Genomic DNA, 21,609 nt, shown 5'->3' with positions numbered 1-21,609 from the left:
CGATCCTGTGTGACAACACAGCGATGCCTCCAGAGATGCGCCACTACACAGCAGCTCCTTGAAGGAGCCTCCAGTATTCACTGTTATGGGCAGGAGCGCACTGTGAACTCACAGCGGGATTCACAGGTAGAAGGGAAGCTGTAATGTCAGGTCCTTCTTCGACGAGTGGAAGACGGCCTCGATGGAGAGATGAAGTCTTATGCATTCACATAAGCCCGGGATGGTGAACAAACATGTGAACACCAACACACGCTTGCAGATTCCTGCATAGTTGGAGACTTACAAATAGGTGCAGGGTTCATAATGCAATATACAGCATACAAATGTATGCACAAAAGTCCTAGTTATGTCTGGGAATATTCACAGATGTGATTAAAATGTGCTGTAATTTCACAATGGTGACATCGTAGATGCTGTGGTTCTGTGAAGCACGTGCACAGATAGATTCCTGGATTTTTATACCAAGCGCTAGCTGGAAATGCCTCAGGGTTCCTCAGCCCTGTGCATCTTTACTGCCACCCCACATTCTGTAACACCCCAGCTTCACCTTCTACATCAAGCTGGTCACACTAAATCCAAATTGTGCATCTTGTATTTCTTTGCACATTTCTTTGCACTGTTTACAACTGGCTGCAACAGCATGTTCAATATTTATTTATTGGTGCCCACAAAGTAAGAAAGCAAAAAGCACAAAGCAAAATAAGAATATCGTTGGACAGGGAAAATCAGACTGTACATGTTACATTAAACGCAAAACAATCCTGAATCTTGTGATCTTGTACTGAGGCTCACGCACACACAGACACACACATACACAGACACACACGCGTGGCGAGCCATCTTTTGTTGCATGTTCTTTATGTGACAACGGCATTCATAAACAGTCAAAGAGCACAGCTTCTCCAGTTTTACACACATTTAAAGCTAATTCTATGATAGAGCCCCCTCCCTCCCCCATTTATCCCTTGTTTTCCTGACCCATCACTAATTTGTAATCCCAACAAAACATAGGCCAGGGGTAGGCAATTATTTTAGCTGGTCGGCCACATTTCTTATCTAATTTTTACAACGTGAAGAAAATGATAATATCAATTTAAATATTTAAATTTTTTGGCATTCTATTTCAATGTTGACATCATTAATAACGATATAAATGTACCAACTGACATAAGTTAGGAAAGAAATCAAAGGAAAAAATACGTTTCTAAATTCAATATTGATTGAAAATACTTGTGAAAACATTCAAAGAAATTAGTTTGGCGGGCCAGATAAAAAAGCAAAACGGGCCTGATGTGGCCTGCAGGTCGTAAAATGCCCAGGTCCGACATAAGCTGTGTGCCTGGTCTTGACATACATAAAACATAATACCAGTGGCAATTAAATTGCTACAACATATTACAATAACGTCCACAACAGGTGCAGTGTTGTCTAAATGGTCTTATATATTTCGTAATCCGTCTTTTTTCTTTTTTCTCATGTGCATGTGCAGTTCACACATTCGCGAGCGAGCAACTGCTCAACACCACCTGTTGCCTTGTGCAACCCGTCCACTGGGTTTCCAACTGCAAACCTTTTGGGTCTGGGTATCACTATCACTCCGCGGGCAGCAGTGTTGCAGAATGTTTACAGTCATTTGTAAATGTGTAATTATTGTCAAATCTTATGCTGGCAATTGGAGTTTCTCTCTTTGAAGATGTTCAACCCATCGTCCGTGAGGCTTCTTTGGTTCTTGTTGATGGGTTTCTCTATTTTCTACTCCTGCATTCAGCATTGATCTGTTCAGGGTTTTCTGTTTGGTAAAAAGCTGTTATTCCTTATAGCCAGGTACTTACTCATAGGGAAATTTGGTGGTTTTGTAAGTGATTTTAAAGGTTGTGGTCCAGACCTGCTCTACATGGAAAGTAACTGTGTTGTGATTTGGTGCCATATAAATAAAATGTGACTTGACATGCATTCAATAATCCAGTCACTTTTTACTTTCCCTCTCACATCCTCAGACACACTACTTAGTGCAATAGTTTCACTATTATACTTTGGCAAAACACTGAACCCCCGTTAGAATCTTATTGTTAAAGGGTGCATTCTAGTGTGAACGGATTGCAACTGCAAGATGAAGGAACAAGTTGATGAATATGCCCTCCTTTTTTATTTTTCACTGCAATGTCTTACGCACTTGATATTTTATTTATGAGTTTTTATTGGACATTTTTCTTCATTTGTCATTAAAATCTGGTTGAAGGAAAAGTGAACTAACTTTCATTATTGTACATGTTAAATGTCATATATTACCTTTTTCAACAGATTTACATTTTAATAATGTGACTGCAATCTGGGGAAAGCTTTTTTTTTTTTTATGTTGAATTTATAGGAAAACAAGTCAGATCCATCAAATATTTAGTGAGGCATTTATTAGCCATAACAATACACAGCAGAAATAATACAACAGAAGAACGAACTGTCACGTCATCCTCTAAACATGATGAACTACACGTGCCTCCAGTCAGTCGACCCTTCATGGACCAGGTCAGAGGTCTCAGGAGTCAGGCTGGCAGCCGTGTGGAGTTTGTCACCCTGGTGAGGTTCTGTGAGTCAGAGACAGCTGGGAGAGCAAAGGTTTTCAGGAGATTCCAGTACATCCTACTGGCAGTTTTGGAGTGAAGCGTTCAACGTGCTTAGCCTCAGTGCAGTGACGTCACACACTACTGACTCGTTTTGGGTTTCTACTTGTAGCCCTAGAGTGGCGCTGTGCGCCTCGTGTTAACAACTAAAGTCTCTTTTTTCGCCCGTCTTAGGACACTAACTATGTAGCCAGTCAACTCCTCGCTGCATGACAGCTTTCTTGGCTTACCTGCTAGTTGGTTCCAATTTCTTAAACTAGTCTTTGTGAGTCAAATACAACACTATCTTTGTCAGGAAGGAGGATGCTAATTTTTTGACAAATAGTGCATGCAGTGTTTTTAGCCAGAAATCCGTACACATGATTTTCAAACCTTTCAATTGTTAATTGTTATACACTTGCTGTATTTCTCTCTAATTGTGTGAAACAGCCAAGGTGAAAAGTATACAAAGACTACATCTTTCGCAAAAGGTTAACTGGTTATTTGGCTTCATATGGAAAAAAAAAATAAAATAAAAAAAGACAAACTAACACCAACATCAATAAATGGTACATGTGGAAATGACGATACCTTTTTTTGTTTTGTTGTTTTTAAAACCAGCAGGAGGTTAAGACATATTTTGGAAATGTGCATTTTCTCTTCATGATACTGACATGTGAAAAGGTGTGACATGGAGGGACACACTGAGCACATTGGCACAGAAAAGTCGACTAAAAAAAAAAACAAAAAAAAAAACAAAGATCAAGCTATACATCCTGGATTAACATGACGAACATGGTGGGAATGTTGTGGAATTAGTAGTTGGTTGGAGGCTGCAGTTGGATGTCTAGCCTTCCCTCTCCAGGACTCTGGACTCGGCCAGTGTACTGTGAATGAGACTGCTGATGGACTCTGCCCCTTCGCCTTCCAGGAAGGTGTGGTGGTCTCCCTCAATGACGTGGATGGTCACCTTGCCGTCACACACCTAGAGGGACATGCAAATTTGCTTAGTGTTTCAGTTCATGCTCAACGTGAATAATTTGACGGGGGAGAAAAAAACAAACCAAATCAACACAAAAATCAGCCATTAAAAAACTTTCTCTTTTACCTCGTTCAGCATGTAGTCGGCCCCCAGGTTCTGTCCATATTCACTGCTGGTTTTGGCGCGTAGCAGCATCACACTGCCATGGTATTTCGTCACAGGGATGTAACAGTCGGCTGCCTTCAGCTTGTAGTAGAAAGCTGTGGCAGCGAAGTGCAGTAGATCCGGGCTGATGTTCTTGTGAGTGGAGGTGATGATCTCCACCACCATACTGACACGGGCCTTAAGGTCCGACAGTGGGAGGAGTGTCTCCAGGAGCTGGGGGGAGAGAGGAGGTCAGATGGAATGGATATTAAGGTTCAAAAATGTATCATCGAACTGACAATCATCCCACTGTGATGCCATTGAGGTTTCTTTAAAATATCAAAATCATTGTACCAGTTTTCTAATCATCCCCAACAGGCCCTGGATCATATCAGTTAAATAGGCTTTGACTTTATGGACAATTCTTTCCAAATAACAACATGTTTTGGTGGACAGATGACCTTAAATGAGCAAGAAATGAGAAATTACATTTAAAAAGAATAAACTTGCTAATTTCTTGATTTCCAGAAATTGACTTCTTTTTTTGTTGCCAAATTTCAGTAGAGAACTGATAACTAAATGATGTTGGACAACATTTCATGTCAGGAAATGCTGCTTTGTCATTTCCTTATATCAAAATCACAGCTACACAAAGACAGTGTGTCACCTTGTTGTACTCGATGCCTGTGAACTGCTGGATGAAGGCACACAAGGCTTCAGTTTCAGCCTCCGACTCCTTGCCAGGCGTCAGTTTGGCCCTGTAGCTCTGCAACACAGACAGGACATACTATATTTTTTGCACTACAAGGAGCACTTAAAATCTTTACATTTTCTCAAAAATTAGCCGTGTGCCTTATAATCCGGTGCACCATATTATGTATGAATTCTTGTTATGCTTACTGACTTCAAACCAATTTTTATGTGGTACACTGCGCTCAAATCTGTCAAAATGTTTTAGTGCGACTGGTAAGCGACAAAGCTGTTCAACTTGATTGATTGTCGGATCAGAGAGAAAAGTATGTAGTACGCTTATCTCTGCCACTTTTTGTGATACTGATACACACTGTGCTTCAGCATAATATTACTGTTCATTTGTGTGTATGAAGACCCCCAAAAACGGCAACTGTTAAGAGTCATGCTTACGAAGCAGAATTCAAACACAAGGCTGTCAGGAGATCATGAGAATAGAGCAGCTGCGAAAGAATTCAACAATGAATGAATGAATCAATGGTACGGCAGTGGAGGGAGCAAGTAGATGAACTGCGCCAAGTAAAGAAGACCGGAGTTTCCAAGGGAACAAAGCGAGATGACCACAGTAGGAGGAAAAAAAAATGAACAGTGAACAGCAGGTAAAAGCGTCTCCACAGTCTCCATTCGACTCAACGCAACAGAGCCGGCACGCGACATGAAGATTGATGACATTCGAGGAGGTCCTACTTGGTGTATATGCTGTATGTCTTACCTTATAACGCGGTGCGCCTTATGAAAACAGACCCATTCATTGATATTGCAGCTTATAATGCGCTGTGCCTTAAGGTACGCAAAATCCTGTGCTGATTACTTGACTAGCATCAGTATGTGGGTCTTTTCTGCAACATTACGCTAAGAGAGGTCAAAGGTCTGCAGATGTAGTAGACGTGTGTCATACCTGAGTGTATGCTGCCACATATGAGTGCGAGCCATCAAACAGGAATAGGTTCTCCACCGGCAGGCTCCGCCGCTGCAGCTGAGAGCAGATCTCGAACGCCACACATGCTCCAAATGAGTAGCCGGCAATTCGGTACGGGCCGTTTTGCTGGATGAGTCTGATGCAATCAATGTAGTAGGATGCCAGTGAGTGGATGCTGTCCAGGGGAGCAGCTGGGGAGGGAACCAAGGATGAAGGTTAGTGAGGGATGATTTTTTTTTTTTCCTTTTTTTTCATTGTTCCAAAACAGAAGAAAAATTAATTTGGGTTACAAAGCAAATACATGAGTCATCAAAGCTGAGCTGATAGATCTGAGTGCAGAGCTTGGCTGCTGTATATGCTCGTGAGGACACCGCTCTTGCTACCTTTACTCAAGGCGCTCAGACTGAACACTCTACCTTTGGTGCACTGAAGACCATAGCAAGGCACACTGAGTTTGGAGGCAAGGGTCTTGAAGGCGGCGATGGAGCCCTCAATCGGATGGACCAGGAACAGGGGTCTCTCCTGGCTCTGAACGCTATTGAGCGGCGTTACTGTAGGGCCATCAGGGTTGACTAGCAGTTGGCTCAGGTTGGATTCGGACAGTGTGCGAACAACGTCCTTCTTGACTGTTAGTGGAGACAATGTGGCTCATTAAAGGCTGTGACAGAGTGTGTAGGTTTTTGACCAGCTGTATTTTGAGTGTGTGAATAATGACGATACCCGTGGTGCCGCCTGGTTTGCTGCTGGACAGCTCTCGCAGCTTGTTGATGGTGAGCTGCCGGATCTCTCTCATGGCCATCACGATGTCATAGTCGCGCTCCAGGGTTTGACGAACTTCAACACCCATCAATGAGTCCAGGCCCAGGTCGGCCAATGAGGCGTCAGCATTCAGGCTTTTGACGTCCCGTACGCCTAAGGTTTAAAGTTCAAATTCGTTTTGATGTAATAATCAAATGTTCTTATTCAGGTATCAGCATGGAAACAATTATGCCGATCCAATACTTCCCTTTTCTGCAAACATAATTTCACTAGAAGCTCCAAAACTTAACATTTCTCCCCCCTTAAATTGAGCTCAAGGTCACCACGTCATTATTTCCTCATGTCTATCTTGTTTATTTTTAATGTCATGTAAGCTGACCAACAGTTTTGCCATTTTTGTGAACAGTCATCAGTTAAGATTGTTTTGCCTCAGTCTTCAGGTGTCATTTGAATTCTTGAGCTATCCAGGTAAAATAATGCATTATCTTATCTTCATCTACCTGTGTACATATACTTACATAAAATTATACTGTTATTCAAAACAAACAGGCTCTTCAAAGTCATGCTATAAAAGAGCCTCTTGACTTCTTAAAAGAACTGCTGAGTGTGAGGTTTCATGACATTCCCTCTGAGAACCATTCTTTGGCTAGATCTCAACTTTTGAAAACCATCTCCAGAACCCATCAACCGGCTGACCAAAAGTGAGTTCCCCTGGGGTCACGGTATACTGATGCATTAGACACCCTTTTTTTGTCATTTTGCAACGAACCTGTCTAAATCAACATCAGTATCTGTTGGAGTTTTCTTGCTATACTCATAGCTGTTACTTCGACTACCCACATGAAGACAGCAGGACGTGTGAGCACAAATGGCCTTCGTCCTTAAACAGGAACCTACCCCCATGATCGTAAATTCAAATAAGCATAAAGGTGTTGCAGCTCAGTGGTAGAGCGCATGCATGAGGTCCTGGGTTCAATCCCCGGCACCTCCATTGTAAGTCCCTTTGGATGAAAGCGTCTGCCAAATGACTGCAAAGCAACTGGGAACCTACCCCCCTGATGAGGAACCTACCCCCCTGAATGTAAACAGGAATTACCCTCTCCTTGTATATGATCTTAACACAAATACACTTTCACACAATAAAAGGCCGAGCAAGGAGGAACTCAGTGGGATTCTCTGGATCTTGCCTCCAAAGAGCGCGCTGAGTCTCCCCCTCTGCAGAGCTCAAAAGAATAGTTGCTTGTCTGTGTTATTTCTTATGACAACCTCAGTCTCCTCTTTACAGGCTTCAACTTAGAACAGCCTGAATTTCAATTACTCTCCAACAGTATCTATTTCTAAACCTAGCCTAAATAAAAGCAGAGCTTGTATTTTCCACACATTTCTGTTGCAAATGAGAAATCGAGTTCCTCAATCGACACTTCCCAGGTTTGTCGAAAATGGTGAAAAGGGGGCTCTTATGCATCTGTATGTGACGCCAAGGGAACTTTCACATTTTTAGGTGGTTGTCTCATTGGGAGTGAGGGATGTATTGTCTTGGAAGGATTCAACCAAGAAAGGAAGCACAATTTTCTCAAGAAGTATAAAAACAGATGGTTCAGCTCTGAACGTAGTACTCCGCTCTTACCCAGAATATGAGCAACAGCCTCCACCAGGTCCTTCTGGCTTCCTGCCTGGGTCTTCCCCACTGTCCGCTCTGCCAGTACGAAGCTGGACACCACCGGCCTCCGCTGGCATAGGAAGTGATCGAGCGCCTCTAAGCATGAGCTGATACGCTGCGGTAGCGTGCCACCGATCACTGTCTCGTTGCCCCCCATGGTATCCAGTACCACACCGACATCGCCGATGGCCCCCCACTGGACTGCCAGTCCTGCCAGGCCGTCGTGGTGGCGTTTCTCGCATAGCCGCTCCATTGTTGAGTTGGCGTAACCATAGTTACTTTGGCCAGCGTTGCCTCGGCCACAGCTGACGGAAGAGAAAGCTACGAAGTAGCGGAGGTCAGGGCAGGACTTCCTGGTCACTCTGTACAGGGATAAAAGTGAGTCAAAATCCAGAGGAAAAACATTAAACAGAGCTTGTCGATCCAAACTGATGAACAGCTGGTCTTACATGTCCAGATTTACGGTGCCGTCATATTTAGGTTTGTTAACGTCAATATAGTCCTGAGGAGTCAGATTCTCTAACATGCCGTCTCTCAACACCTAAAAACAAAACAACAAAAAAAAAAAACATCCTAGTTAAATTAATCTAAGAACCGATCAGTCAAAATAAAGCAGGAATTTTGCAAGGATGCATATATTATGATCAAAGTGATCTCCATAATTTTCAGAACCATCTTATATTTACATAACTATTTAACTCTTGCGGACTCATTTATCAGAAAGAAAAAAATCTGATGATGCTGAAAGGAAGAGGGTGACTGACGACGATGTTACCATGGCGAGATGGAAGATGCCCCCTACTGGACCCAGCCTGCAGGCCTCAGAGATGAGCTTTTCCGTTCCCTCCAGTGTGCTCACATCACTGGTCGAAATGAGGACCTCAATGTTCTGACTCTGCCATTCACGTACTCGCTTTGCCTGGTAACCTATAGACATGCATAGAGAGGAATTTCAGAAAATAACAGAATTCTAAACTTGTTTATGCCAAACATAGTGACCTGGTTTGCTGTACTTTCTACTTACCGGTATTTATTATTTTTTTCATCCAAAAGCACATTACTGGTGTCACTTCAAATTGTCTATAATACAAGTCTCAATGTATGTAAGTATTTAGCCTCACCGGTTCGGATTCCCGATCTTGAAGTCAGTACCAGTTTGCGGGCTCCTTTTTCTGTCAGCCACTGAGCGAGCTCCAGGCCAAAGCCCCCCAGTCCACCAGTGATGATAAAAGAGTGAGAAGGCGGGCAGTAAGTACGAGAAAGAGCTGGGATAGATAGAGGGGAAGCTGGCTGGTCTGCTCCTTTGGCCCTGGCCTCCTCACTGCAAACCTGCCAATCAGTAAAATAACACATATTGTATTGCAAATGTAGAACGTTGCATGTTTTTAAATTTTCTATTGTATCCATTTAATACTCTAACTAGAACAGCTGAGAAACATACAGGGCAGGATAAGATGGAAAAAGATGAATATCATGTCATATTATCAGAACCTCTGAAATAAGTCTTACGAGACATTTCATTATTTTTCTTTTTCTAAATTTCTTGCGTCAGTGAATATGTGGTTTCAGTTTTCATTTTTTTTCTTGATATCTGCTGATTAAAGTTGACTTGCAATTTTTTTTTCTGTGATTTTGAACATTCACATACATCTGAATGCATCTGTGTGTATGTGTGTGTTTATATATATATATATATAAAATCTTTTTGGAAGAACTCAGATCAGAGGATCATGTAGCTCCAGCTAAGCACCAGATAAAACTGACCTGTAGGAGGACCTTGCCAATGTGTTTGCCCTGAGCCATGAATCTGAAAGCTTGCTCCACTTGATCCCTTGCAAACACAGTAGTCTTTAGAGGCTGAACAACACCTCTGTTAATGCCGTCCTTCAGCAGCTGGGAGACCTCCTCCCACTCTTGGTTGCCTTCTTCGAAGAGAGCATCCAACAGGATGCCGTGGAATGCCACATTCTTCAGGAACAGGGCCATGCCTGCAGAGGCCCAAACGACACATCTGTCACACTGGAGAATCCAAGTCAGGCAACACACACTGAACAGCTGCCATGTGTCATACTGCTCACCCAGGGGAGAGTTGTTGGACAGGTCATATTTGCCTATCTCGAGGAAGCGGCCGTGTCTGGCAAGGCAGCGAACACTGGCCTGAAGTTTCTCCTCAGCAAGAGAGTTCAGCACCACATCCACACCTGAAATTCATGAAACCACAAGATCACATGTTTTAAAATGTCTGGTATTCCAATATTTTAAAATTATACTTAGGGAAACAAGGGAAACAAAATCTATCATACTGGAGTGTTTTTTTCTGGGGGGGGGGGGGGGCTGGTACTTTAGTAATATTAAAACAGCAATTTGACAGGTTCCACATACACAGGCATTTAAGTAAAAAAGCCAGACGGAACATCACTAATCTGACTTTGAAATAACACATTTCAATAATTAGAACATTTGTTTGTAATTTACATTTATTTATTGTTCTTTATATTTTTGTGCGTCCCTGGTAATATTTTGTTAAATTTCTTTGAAATGTTCAGTGAACTTGTCAAAGTTTTCATTTTCATGGTAATTTATTGAAAATAACAGATGGGACTGTTTGACTACGAGGTCATATCTAATCACCTCTAATCATTGGCACGTTTAATGTCAGAAGGAAGGATCTGACCTTTGCCATTTGTGTGGAGCAGAACGTGCTGTTCGAAGGAGGTGTCTCTGGAATTGGCGAAGGACTGGGCTGAGAGCTGAGGGAATCTCTCTTGCAAGTATGCTCGCTTCTCCGCCGATCCTGGAAACAAGACAACTGTTGTTAGATGTTCCGCATCCAATAACACATCTAACAATAATGGTAGTCTGCTCTTGAATTACTGATTACAAAAGCAACACAAAAAGAAGAACATCTTTAATCAACTATTGCTGTGTTTCTTTTGGGGCCTTTGGAAACACTACTGTGTATAAATACATACACATTCAATCCATCTACATGTGAATCTATCTGTCCCATTCCCTTTCTGATTTCCAGGGATAGGTTTTAAAGGACACATCAGATCTCCACCAGCCTTTCCTCATGCGAGTGTGATGTCCATGTGAGTGTTAAATACTAACCAACTGTGGTGAAGATTTTGCAGTTCTTGCTGAGGGCGATAGCAATGGCAGCCTGGCCAACCCCTCCGGATCCCGAATGAATGAGAACGCTCTCACCAGGACGGAGCCTGCCGCGGACCACTAGGGAGTAAAAGGCCGTGGCGTAAACCACCGGCACAGACGCTGCCTGTTCCAATGTCCTGCAGGAGTCAAAAAGATGTTAGATTTTAACTGCAGCCTTTCATTGTGATGATACTGCCATTTCTGTCCAACTGTCCCAGCTGTTCTCTCTGAATTACTTCTCTGGACTTCTCTAGGTGACTGATTATGGTTATAAAATCTAAACCTTCTAAACTCTATATCACAGTCAGTGGATGTGCTGAGAGATCATCCTTTCTTGGGGCAAAAACATTTTGGCCATTAAAATCTTCAAATAACCTCACAAGATGTTTCTGAATACTGAATATCCAATAACCTGTACTTTCTTGAATAATATCATGAGAAAAAGCAAAATAAAAGATAAAATACAGCATTATTTTTGATTCAGTCACTTGTGTTGTGGTACTTAAGATTGGTCTTGAGGCCACTCTTTGAAGGTCTGCCTCATCGAAGAATCAAAACGCAACATGATTGGGTCTTGACTTGAATCGTGGACTCAGGATTTTTAATACAGACTGATTGAGACCAAAATGGATGTATTCATCATCACAATTGTCATTGAACTGTCGGTGAGGGCCCTATCATATTTTTCGTGTAAATGGCTGCCATACATTCCTGCCCACCTTTGGAGGTGAGACAAATAGGAATGCAGTGATTGTGGTGAAGCAGCAGAGATATCCACCAGCTCCGCCAGCTTTACTCAATAAGTTTGGCTTTATGAACCAGAGAATGAATATATATATATATATATATATATATATATATATATGCAAAAACAAAAGGAGTTAAATTGCTCCTTATTACTTGCACAGAGTAAATGTTCGGCAAGGAGGCGCTCAGTCAGACGGTGGGGAAAACATCTAACTTCCATATACACTCGCACTGCGAGATTTAGTTTGATAATGGTCTTGTCTCGGTGTTGGCTCCTTTAACTCTTAGTCCTGACTACTTTACTTTCAGTCACAACACCCAGTTCCAGGTTCATGGGCATTAACTATTGGAGATAAGTTCATCTCTTTTACCAGGTTTTTCAGATCACATGGCAATCCCACTTTGCATTTAAAAGTTTCTCATGCTTCAGCATGTCTATGGTGAAACACACTCATATATTCATACAATAATAATAACAATAATCATAAAACCTACATAATCCAAACACATTTATGAGAAGACACTGACCAGGTAGAGGGAACATCCCAAAGGAAGCGTTTGTCAGCATCCACAACCGTTGCCAAGCCTTTAGCGGGCAGCAGCCCCATCACACGCCTACCCGAGGGGTCACGACCAGAAAACTCCATTCCCAGCATGCACTGCTGGAGAGCTAGGTCACCTGGGAGGTACACAATGATCAGAGGATGTGATTTACCCTGGTGGGTATGAGTGTGTCTGTGTGTGTGGAGGAAGGGGGTTCAACCATGGTATCTACCTGGAATGGCATCTGGTGGCAGCTTGCCTGTGGCCAACATTATGTCCCTGAAGTTGAGTGAACTGTAATAGACGTGACACAGCTTCACATTGGGATTGTTGGCGACAAAATGCCGGAGTGGAGAGGCAATCCAGCGCAGAGAGGAGAGGTCACCTCGGGTCAGCACATTAACATAAGCCTGCTGTGTCAACTCTTCATTTTGTTCTAGAAAAAGTAAAATGCACACAAACTTCATAGAACAACAATGTTCCCATTCCACTTTATACCACTTTATACTGGTTTAAATGATACTGCTCATTTTGAAACCCTCACTTTAGTGTGAGGTGACCTTTTACATTCTAAAAACACAGCCTATAGGCCACCTCTGTTTTAGAACATGTAAAAGAAAGTACAGGCCTAGTTGCAGTAGCACAGGAGGATTACTGAACCAATGTAGTTGTGGTCAAAGGTTAAGATGCTGTGCATAAGAAGCAAAAGATAGCTGGGGAAATGGACAATGACAAATTTTTAAATCTGAAAATAAATAAAATGCAGCAGAAACAAACTTTAACTAGCAAGACACACTAATAAAAACAGAACAATGATCAGAAAATTTAAATAAAGAAGGGTCATAAAAGGGAGAACAAAATAATTTCTAAATATTCAAAATCTAAATACAGAATTTTGAATGCAAGTAATTTCTACACATATGGATTTTAAAAGATATATTCTAGAAGATTTTCACTGAACCTTCAATTCATGCCATTATTTCAAAATCAAAAATATTCAGTTTTTAATGCGCACGCACGCGCGCACGCGCGCGCGCACACACACACACACACACACACACACACACACACACACACACACACACACACACACACACACACACACACACACACACACACACACACACACACACACACACACACACACACACACACACACACACACACACACACACACACACACACACACACACACACACACACACACACACACTAACTAACTAACTAACTAACTAACTAACTAACTAACTAACTAACTAACTACAATAGTATCTGCTGTAGCTGAGTGTATGGAGGTTTAGGTACCCAGACTGATGCGCTGGTGTCTGAAGACACCCCAGTGTCCGTCTCTGAACACATTCATCACGAGATCCCCCTTTAACACAGATTGCCGTGAAGGACTGTCCACTTGAAGATTTGGAGCAGCTGATGATTCGCTCAGATTGGACACAAATGCAGCCCTGGTCAGATGGAAGCAGATACCAGAAGAAATATAAAAAAACAAACAAAAAAAACCCAAAACAATAAATCAACAAAAAAAACTAAACACTAATTACAAACAGTTACACAGGGTTGTAGATGAAGTTTTGTGTAGAGGAAGTTATCCAGCATTACCCTGTTAATTTCATTAATGGAGCCATGTACTTGTACAAATGTGTTTGTGAATATCTTCTTTTCCTTTCAGCTTTTCTCTTGAGGGGTCACCAGAGTGAATCAACCCTCTCCATCTAACCCTATACTCTGTATCCTCTTTCACACCAACTAACTTCATATCCTCTCTCACAACATCCATACATCTTCTCCTTGGTCTTCCTCAAGACCTTCTGCCTGGAAGCTCCAATTCCAGCATCCGTCTACCAATATATTCATTCTCTCTCCTCTGTATACGACCGAACCATCGCAGTCTGGCTTTCCTGACCTCCTCTCCAAAACATCGAACATATGCTGTTCCTCTGATGGACTCAGTCCTGTTCCTATCCATCCTTGTCACTCCCAAAGAGAACCTGAACATCATCCTCTCAGCAGCCTCCAGCTCTGCCTCCTGTCTTTCTGTCAATGTCACAGTTTCTGGGCCATACAGCACTGTGTTTCTCGCCACTGTCTTGTATCCCTTTCCTTTCATTTGGCTGATAGTCTTATACTGCACAGTGTCCCTGACATGTCTTTGGAAGTTCTCAGCCATCCAGGTCATGGTGAATATTTGTCAACATCTTCATCTTGTCAACTGGACTTGAATTTCTTCACTGATGTTTCACTCCTCATCCGAGAGGCTTCTTCAGTTCTAATGACCTATGGGGAGCTTCCAAATATCGATATTCGATATGGTTGTTTCCAAATATAGATATTTCGAATAGCCAATATTCAAAAGACAAGAACATTACAACATGAAGTATCCCTGACACTTTTCTCCACTATCTAACCTCATCGGTCAACCTGTCCATTACCACGGCAAACAAGAAGGGGGTCAGAGCTGATCCCTGATGAAGTCCCACCTCCTACTTGAACTTCTCCGTTATACCCACAGCACACCACGCCACTGTCTCACAGCTAAGGGTATGTGTTAAGGGTATGTACTTTGTGGTCTACAATAGTCCCCTCTTCTACCATTCCCTCTTTCATTTTCCTTATTCATCAGCTCTTCAAAGTACTCTTTCCATCACTCTTCTACCATCTGTCAATACATTTCCCTCTCTATCCCAAATCACCAGGACCTGATGTGCACCTTTCCATCTCTATCGCACAGTTTTGACAACCTGTATAAAACACTCTCCCTCCTTACTGTCCAACTGAACATACAAGTCATCGTATGCCCTTTGTTTGCCTTTGCTACCTCTAGCTTTACCTTACGCTGTATCTCCCTGAACTCCTGTCTGTTTTGTTCAGTCCCCCCCAGTGTCCCACTTCTTGGCTAACCGCCTTCTCTTTATATACTGCTGCACTTCCTCATTCCACGAACAAGTCACATTGTCTACTTTCCTTCCAGATGGCACACCAAGCACTCGCCTATATGTCTCTCTGATAAAATTAGCTGTAGTTGTCCAGTCATCTGGAAGCTCTCCCTGACCACCCAAAGCCTTTTTCAATTCCTCCCTGAAAACCATACAACACTCCTGCATACAGTATATCCACCCTCCTCCTCTGCATTATCCCAACCAACTCTCTACCTTTTCCTGTCATCATGCCAATATTCAAAGTCCATACTCTCTGTCACAGACTCTTGCCTTTCCTCTTCTATCTCTGCTTCTGAACATACCATCCTCCTCTCCTTCGACTCACAGTGGCCCAATTTCCACTGGGAGCCTGTAGGATTATTGCCACGAATGGCGGCCGTTGTTAACCCGGGCCTCAAATGATCCAGTATGAGATTCTAAGGTTTGATTAACATAGATATGTTTGTGAATATATCCTACCGTATTCTGTGGCCACCTGGTTCCTGGCGCAGACAGTTGACCATTCCCACAATTCCACAGTGGGTCTGAGAGGCAGTCAACCACACTAGACTGTCTGAAGAATCTGCGAGTGTTGTCTGCCGCAAACAATCATGAAGATACATGCAGTAAATATACAACACACTATACTGTGAACACTCATCATGTCTCTTTTACTGTTACACTTTTAAAAAAAGATACTGATTGACATCCCAAATACAAAGAAGCTAAATGGACAAACCTTGAGCGTCTCCACCCACTTGTAGTCAGTGTTGTCCACAGAAAGGAACACTGGCTGTTTTGGATGTGTGTGACGACGACAAAGAAAGAGGGCGGAGCCATAGAACGATTTCCTGAGAGCCACCAGGTTGAGGGATGCTTCAGAGAATACCTTCTCCCACTCAGCCTTGATAATAAGACACGATATCAACAAAACCACTTAGGACATCTGGACTCTGAACTGTTCTGAAAATTCAACGTCAGGTAGCACAACAAAAATTGTGTTTGTCCCTAGCACTAAGAAGAGTGTTTCTACTTGACGGAATATCTTCAGAATCTTTCTCCTTGTGTGTAAAAGTGTTAAGTACACAAATCATTTTTAAATTCAATTCTCAGATATTGTCAGTGATATTCCTGTACCTGACAACAAATTTTGCACTTTTTGGTGATTTTTCTTTTACTAAGAGCTGAGTAACTTTTAAGGCTATTCCAAACAGGTTTTCATGTGGTAGTTTCACTATAAAAACTATAAGCAATTATAGTTATCAGGACTGTCTATTATATCAAAATGCTCCCGCTCCCGCTCCCCCCCCCCCCCCCCCCCCCCCCCCCCCCCCCACACACACACACACACACACACACACACACACACACACACACACACACACACACACACACACACACACACACACACACACACACACACACACACACACACACACACACACACACACACTGTATAGGTCTTAAAACCCAAAAGATGGATCTCGCAAGGTAATACATAAAGTAGCCTGGTGACACTCAAGCCTGTATTAAATGAAGAATTCAGTCATCGCATGGTATCGTTTAAAGTGTGAAAATACTCAGCAAAGAAGTAATTGTCAGATTTGTTAAATGGTGAGAACCATGACACAAATGAATAGGAAAGGGATGAGTCATCAGAAAATAATGTGGACACTCACCTGGGTCAGCAGTCCTTGCTGGGAGCTGCTCTCAGAGGTGCTACAGAGGAAGGAAAGTGTTTCTCCCAGTGTCTCTCCCTTCAACAGGGTATGGAGGAGAACAAAGCCTCCATCTCTGGCGCCAGAAGCCAGATTAGATACCAGTCGGCCGGCGTCACACTTTAGAGGGCCCCAGGCATGGTTACACACCACAAGGTCTGCCCCTCCGACTGAGCCACCGGGAGCTGAGTTTACAAAAGGGTCCCATTCAGCTGAGGAAATGGCCAGTTCCTCTAATCTGGCATGATGGGGGGACAGAAGATCCAGTTTCGCTGATGTGGCAATATAGTCCACATGTATTATGGGCTGGATGTTGAGGAACTCTACCACCCGAGAGAAGAGCTGGCTTTCATTGGAGAGAGCCTTGCAAAGAGAGAAGTCAAACAATTGGAAACTGAAGACTAATCCTACTATTTCTGGATCTGGATAATATATGCTTGTTTTCCTCATCTCACCTCCAGAACTTTGATCTTGCCAGGCTTGCTATTTTCCATGGCCGTGTCCAAGCAGTGCCGCAGCGCTTGTCCATCAAGGAGACCCTGTAGCAGGCCATCTTGCAGCAGACATGCCCGCTCCTTCTCCACGGTTTGCTCAAGCTCAGAGCGAAGGTTCCCGTTCAGCTCCAGGTCACATAGCAGGGCCAGTAGTCGCACTAGACCCGGCTCAGACCCCTTGGGGCTGGGAACAGGCCCATCTGACAATCCCTGGAGTCCAGGGATAGAAAGCTTGACACCATGGGAGGCTAACTTTTGTTGCAGTCTGTGGATTAAACCTGTAAGGGAAGAACATTTAGATGCAGGTACGATGAGGAACACAGGTCAAAAATAAACTCCATATTCTTTGCATTTTAGGAGAGGTTTTCCTACCCTTGTTCCTAATGTCTTCTTTACAAAATAAGCCATTAAATAACATAATAAATGAGAATAGTCAGTGCTAAAAGTTAATGAGTATGCTTTGACTCTTGGGCTCTTTCCGAAATTTCGTGAGAAAGGCTCTTTCTTAAGTTCATACCTTTGCAGAGCCTGAGTTCCTCTGCCAGTTTCCCGCTGTCTGTTAGGCAGTCTGTCTGCATGTAGGGAACGAAGAGGAACTCCTCAAGGGTGGGGGGGCTCTGCTGCTGCTGGCGACGGGGTGCCACAGTTGCATGAAGACCACTGATTTGCACACCTCCCGCAACAATCTTGTCAAGGCAGCGGTTGACATGGACAGGCACGGCTGCAGAAATGAGAGTGCTTTCATATTTAGACATAAGTTGCTTGATAAAACTGTAAAGGACGTTACCATGAGGTGATTAGTCACCTAAAATTAAAAATAAATAATGCAAATATTTACAATAAGCAAAATTTGCAGAAAACAGCAAGTTTACAATTACAAACGTAGAAATCCAAAATTCTTTAAGAGGCAACTGAAACGTCAGATCAGTTATGCTGTGTTCGATTTGTTTAATTGCTTACTTTTACTTTTCTAATTTTACTTCAATTTTTTTATAATCATTTAACAGACTTGCCAACACACACATCTGGTATGCGACATATCAGTTTCCACATAGAAACACGACAAACTCTTCATGAAATAAAGCTGTAACACAAACCTTGCTTTCCATCAGCATACTCGCAGACCTTTTCCAGATGAAGAGCAGGATCAACGCAAACTGAGCGGATCCGAGTGGGCAGTCGCAGACTGCGACCCGACAACCCAACCACCATCATCTGCAGCATGGTATCCAGAAAAGTCACCCAGTTACCTGTCCACTCCAGTTTCCCACTGTCTCCTGGAAAAATAAGAGCATAAGATTATAATAATAAATGTTATTTGTGGTTGCTTTCCAAAACCCCAAATCATGTTTCTTCCCTCAGCCGCAGGGAATCTTCAATCTTTGTAGTTACTGCTAACAGTTAAGACAATTCATATTTCATTATATTTCTTGTTCTTCCTCCTTTCTACTATTATCTATTACTGTTATGTTTTTTACTTGAAACTCTGGCAAAACAATTTCCTTCGGGATTAATAAAGTTGTTCTCATCTCATCTCATCAAAAAAAATGTAAAAAGAAAAAAAGGACCTGCAACAAATGGAATGGAAGATTATACAGACCAAGTAGGTTTTGACTTAAACTGAAGGCAAGTCAGAATTTCTAATGTCAGCGCGGAATGTGTTCCAGAGCTGGGGGGCAGACAGACTTTGGCAGGCAAAGGGAGCACGTTAAGTAACAGCAATATTCAATAATCTGATAGACTTATATTATATTTTGTTCTGTTTCAATGTATATATTGTTTTTCTTCTCATACTGACCATATTATAGAGCTGTTAACGAAATCACATTTCACAATTTGTGCTCTGCAATGACAATAAAGACTATTATATTCTACATTTTGAAGTTGATCCTTGATTATATTGGCAGCCAGTTGAGCAGTAGAAGGACTGGGGTGATGTGATCTCCGAAGGGGGTCAGACTTATGATTTGGGTTTCAGAATTCTGGAGGAACTCGAGTTCGTGGGATTTATTGGGGAGACCGCAAGGAACGGATTTTGTCTATTCCATAATCCTCTTTAGTGAAAATGAACATTTCGATTTTCTCTGCGACAGTCTCTTCTTCCGATCACTAAATAATAATTTCGTCCGACATCTTCAGTCAATTCTTCCTTGGTTTTCGCTGTCCAGAATTTCGTTTTGTGATGTGTGATGTGGTAACTTATGTACTGAATTTATAGCAAGATCAATATGATAAAAATGGTGCAACACATAGTATTTTGTGTTTGCAATGTAATAAATGTTAGGATTCTTTTTACCTGCATTGTTAGACTCCAAGATGCCTCGGAACGTATTGGCATAATCATAGCCACGCAGCCGCAGCTCCTTGTAAATGTCGTTTGTCATCAGCTTGATCTTAGGGTCACCATTGTCACAGGCAGGTTGTTGCTTAACCTGACTGTGAAGGGCATCAAGGGCCACATCCTCCAGAATGCTCACTTTACCTGGAAACATTGATCAAACACATACAGACTTTGGAGCACACATATATGCTGACTGAACATTATCTGAAATTAAAATATAAAATTCATATTAAATATGAAATTAAAAATATAAAAGTCATACTGCAGTTTTCCACTGCAACTGTTGTTTCATGCAAAATTAACCGGATTAGGCAAGATGGAGCTTTTGTTAGTCAAGCTTAAATTGAGCAACTGTGTTATGCTAGTGAAGCAAATTTCCATACAGGTTTCAAAACATCTGCAGCTGCTTTTCACAATGCCAAGACAACTCCAGGTATTTCATGGATTTAAGATTGAAGAGTGGGTATTTGTGAGTAGATACAAAACTCAGATTGGATTAATATAAAAAGCAGCATTCAGAACCACCTACCACTGACAGCAAGGTTCCCATTTTCTGAAACCTCAAACTTGCTGGTGGCAGGCATGAGTCGCACCTCCAACTGGACTGAACCTGTGAGGAGAGAAAGCATTCGCTGTTGTGAATGCTGGTTGCTTAGGTTGGGCTAATCATCTGAGCAGGTTTTCCCTGTTCCAAGTCTCATGACATATCAGATTCCCCTCCAGAGTAAGAATGAGTAAAGTAGGTGTCTGTCCTGCTCACATTTTCTTTCCATTTCCTCAATTAAAGATTATAATTGACAAATGAAATGGCATTATGAATGAACAGATTGTTCAAAACTTGTTTTAAAAAATGCCAGATGGGTAATTTTACTACTTGTGTTCAGGATGCACAAATGCAAACACACATCTCACCATTCTTCGGTAGGATGGTTGCCCTGTGAATGGTGACATCCTCAAAGGTTACAGGGGTGCTTTCCATGACAGCCCCAAGACTTCTCGTTAATGTATGCCAGGCCAGCACCAAGTAGCCAGTGGCAGGGTACAGGACACGCCCATCGATGCAGTGTCCCAGCAGATAGTAGTCTGGAGACTCTGGGTTTATGTCTGTTGATGGTAAATCAGGTGGGTCCACAGTCAATTAAATTATAAACAATAGTTACATTTGAACTATGAAACTCAGCAGAGAAGATATGCATTTTTTACTGATATTGTAGACAGCTGCAGAATTGGATCCTCCAGTGCCAGAAGCGAAATCCTCCACCTTAGGTACATCCCAGGTCTGGCTATGGTCCCACTGCACCAAGGGGGAAATCATAGGGGTTCCAACTGGGACAGGGTACTTTACATCCGAGCAAAGGCCGTTACTTTCCACATTGATTCTGTAGAAGGGCACAGGGAATTAATAACAAAACACCAGTACATAATGCTCTCAGATTAAATGGGCACAAAAGACTAATGTGCACAGAGAAACGTTTACGCACCCATTCATGTAGATTTTGCCAATGTGTGAGAGGAAAAACTCCAGGTTGTTAGCGTGGCCTCTCTTCATCAGGGGTACCACAGTGCAGGTCTGCTTCAGGTTTCGCATCAGGATGGGCTGAATGAACCAGAAGAAAACATCTATATTATTAATTATTTCATACATATGTACTTAAATGAATCAATTAAAAATAAAAAATGCAACCATACACAAATTGATTAAAAGTGATACATTGATTACTGTCCTTTTTTTTTTTTTGAATAAATTATTCTGTTCCTTCTTGAATAAGATTAATGCACAGCTCAGCATTTTGCTTTCTTATAAACTCCAGCTGGCATCCTTATGTTCCAGCCAATTTTCCAGATTGCTGTGGGGACACTGTCCACGAACAC

At 42.3% G+C, this 21,609-nt stretch overlaps 1 protein-coding gene across 1 annotated transcript in view; it reads right to left on the bottom strand.

Moving 5' to 3' along the window:
- Positions 1 to 2,389: 2,389 nt before the first annotated feature.
- The window catches only part of fasn (fatty acid synthase), a 38,018-nt gene continuing 18,798 nt past the window's right edge, over positions 2,390 to 21,609 (bottom strand). The window contains exons 15-42 of the mRNA XM_086140273.1: positions 21,219 to 21,334; positions 20,941 to 21,116; positions 20,650 to 20,841; positions 20,267 to 20,347; positions 19,693 to 19,878; positions 18,494 to 18,673; positions 17,914 to 18,117; positions 17,358 to 17,674; positions 16,864 to 17,265; positions 15,924 to 16,088; positions 15,665 to 15,780; positions 13,560 to 13,714; positions 12,487 to 12,690; positions 12,240 to 12,390; positions 10,923 to 11,101; positions 10,486 to 10,605; positions 9,890 to 10,012; positions 9,576 to 9,799; positions 8,933 to 9,140; positions 8,587 to 8,738; positions 8,261 to 8,352; positions 7,779 to 8,173; positions 6,113 to 6,304; positions 5,809 to 6,018; positions 5,372 to 5,583; positions 4,391 to 4,489; positions 3,706 to 3,957; positions 2,390 to 3,582 (exon numbers count right to left, since the gene is read on the bottom strand). Of these exons, the coding sequence (XP_085996399.1) occupies positions 3,445 to 3,582; positions 3,706 to 3,957; positions 4,391 to 4,489; positions 5,372 to 5,583; positions 5,809 to 6,018; positions 6,113 to 6,304; positions 7,779 to 8,173; positions 8,261 to 8,352; positions 8,587 to 8,738; positions 8,933 to 9,140; positions 9,576 to 9,799; positions 9,890 to 10,012; positions 10,486 to 10,605; positions 10,923 to 11,101; positions 12,240 to 12,390; positions 12,487 to 12,690; positions 13,560 to 13,714; positions 15,665 to 15,780; positions 15,924 to 16,088; positions 16,864 to 17,265; positions 17,358 to 17,674; positions 17,914 to 18,117; positions 18,494 to 18,673; positions 19,693 to 19,878; positions 20,267 to 20,347; positions 20,650 to 20,841; positions 20,941 to 21,116; positions 21,219 to 21,334 (5,241 nt within the window). The 3' untranslated portion in view covers positions 2,390 to 3,444. The remainder of the gene's footprint in view (positions 3,583 to 3,705; positions 3,958 to 4,390; positions 4,490 to 5,371; positions 5,584 to 5,808; positions 6,019 to 6,112; positions 6,305 to 7,778; positions 8,174 to 8,260; positions 8,353 to 8,586; positions 8,739 to 8,932; positions 9,141 to 9,575; positions 9,800 to 9,889; positions 10,013 to 10,485; positions 10,606 to 10,922; positions 11,102 to 12,239; positions 12,391 to 12,486; positions 12,691 to 13,559; positions 13,715 to 15,664; positions 15,781 to 15,923; positions 16,089 to 16,863; positions 17,266 to 17,357; positions 17,675 to 17,913; positions 18,118 to 18,493; positions 18,674 to 19,692; positions 19,879 to 20,266; positions 20,348 to 20,649; positions 20,842 to 20,940; positions 21,117 to 21,218; positions 21,335 to 21,609) is intronic.

The sequence above is a fragment of the Fistularia commersonii genome, chromosome 33, assembly GCF_037954325.1.
Source record: "Fistularia commersonii isolate RoL2024-O1a breed Wild chromosome 33, RoL_Fcom_v1.0, whole genome shotgun sequence".
NCBI lineage: Eukaryota > Metazoa > Chordata > Actinopteri > Syngnathiformes > Fistulariidae > Fistularia > Fistularia commersonii.
The sequence above is the reverse complement of the archived record's forward strand: the minus strand, read 5'-3'. Positions and strand labels throughout refer to the sequence as shown.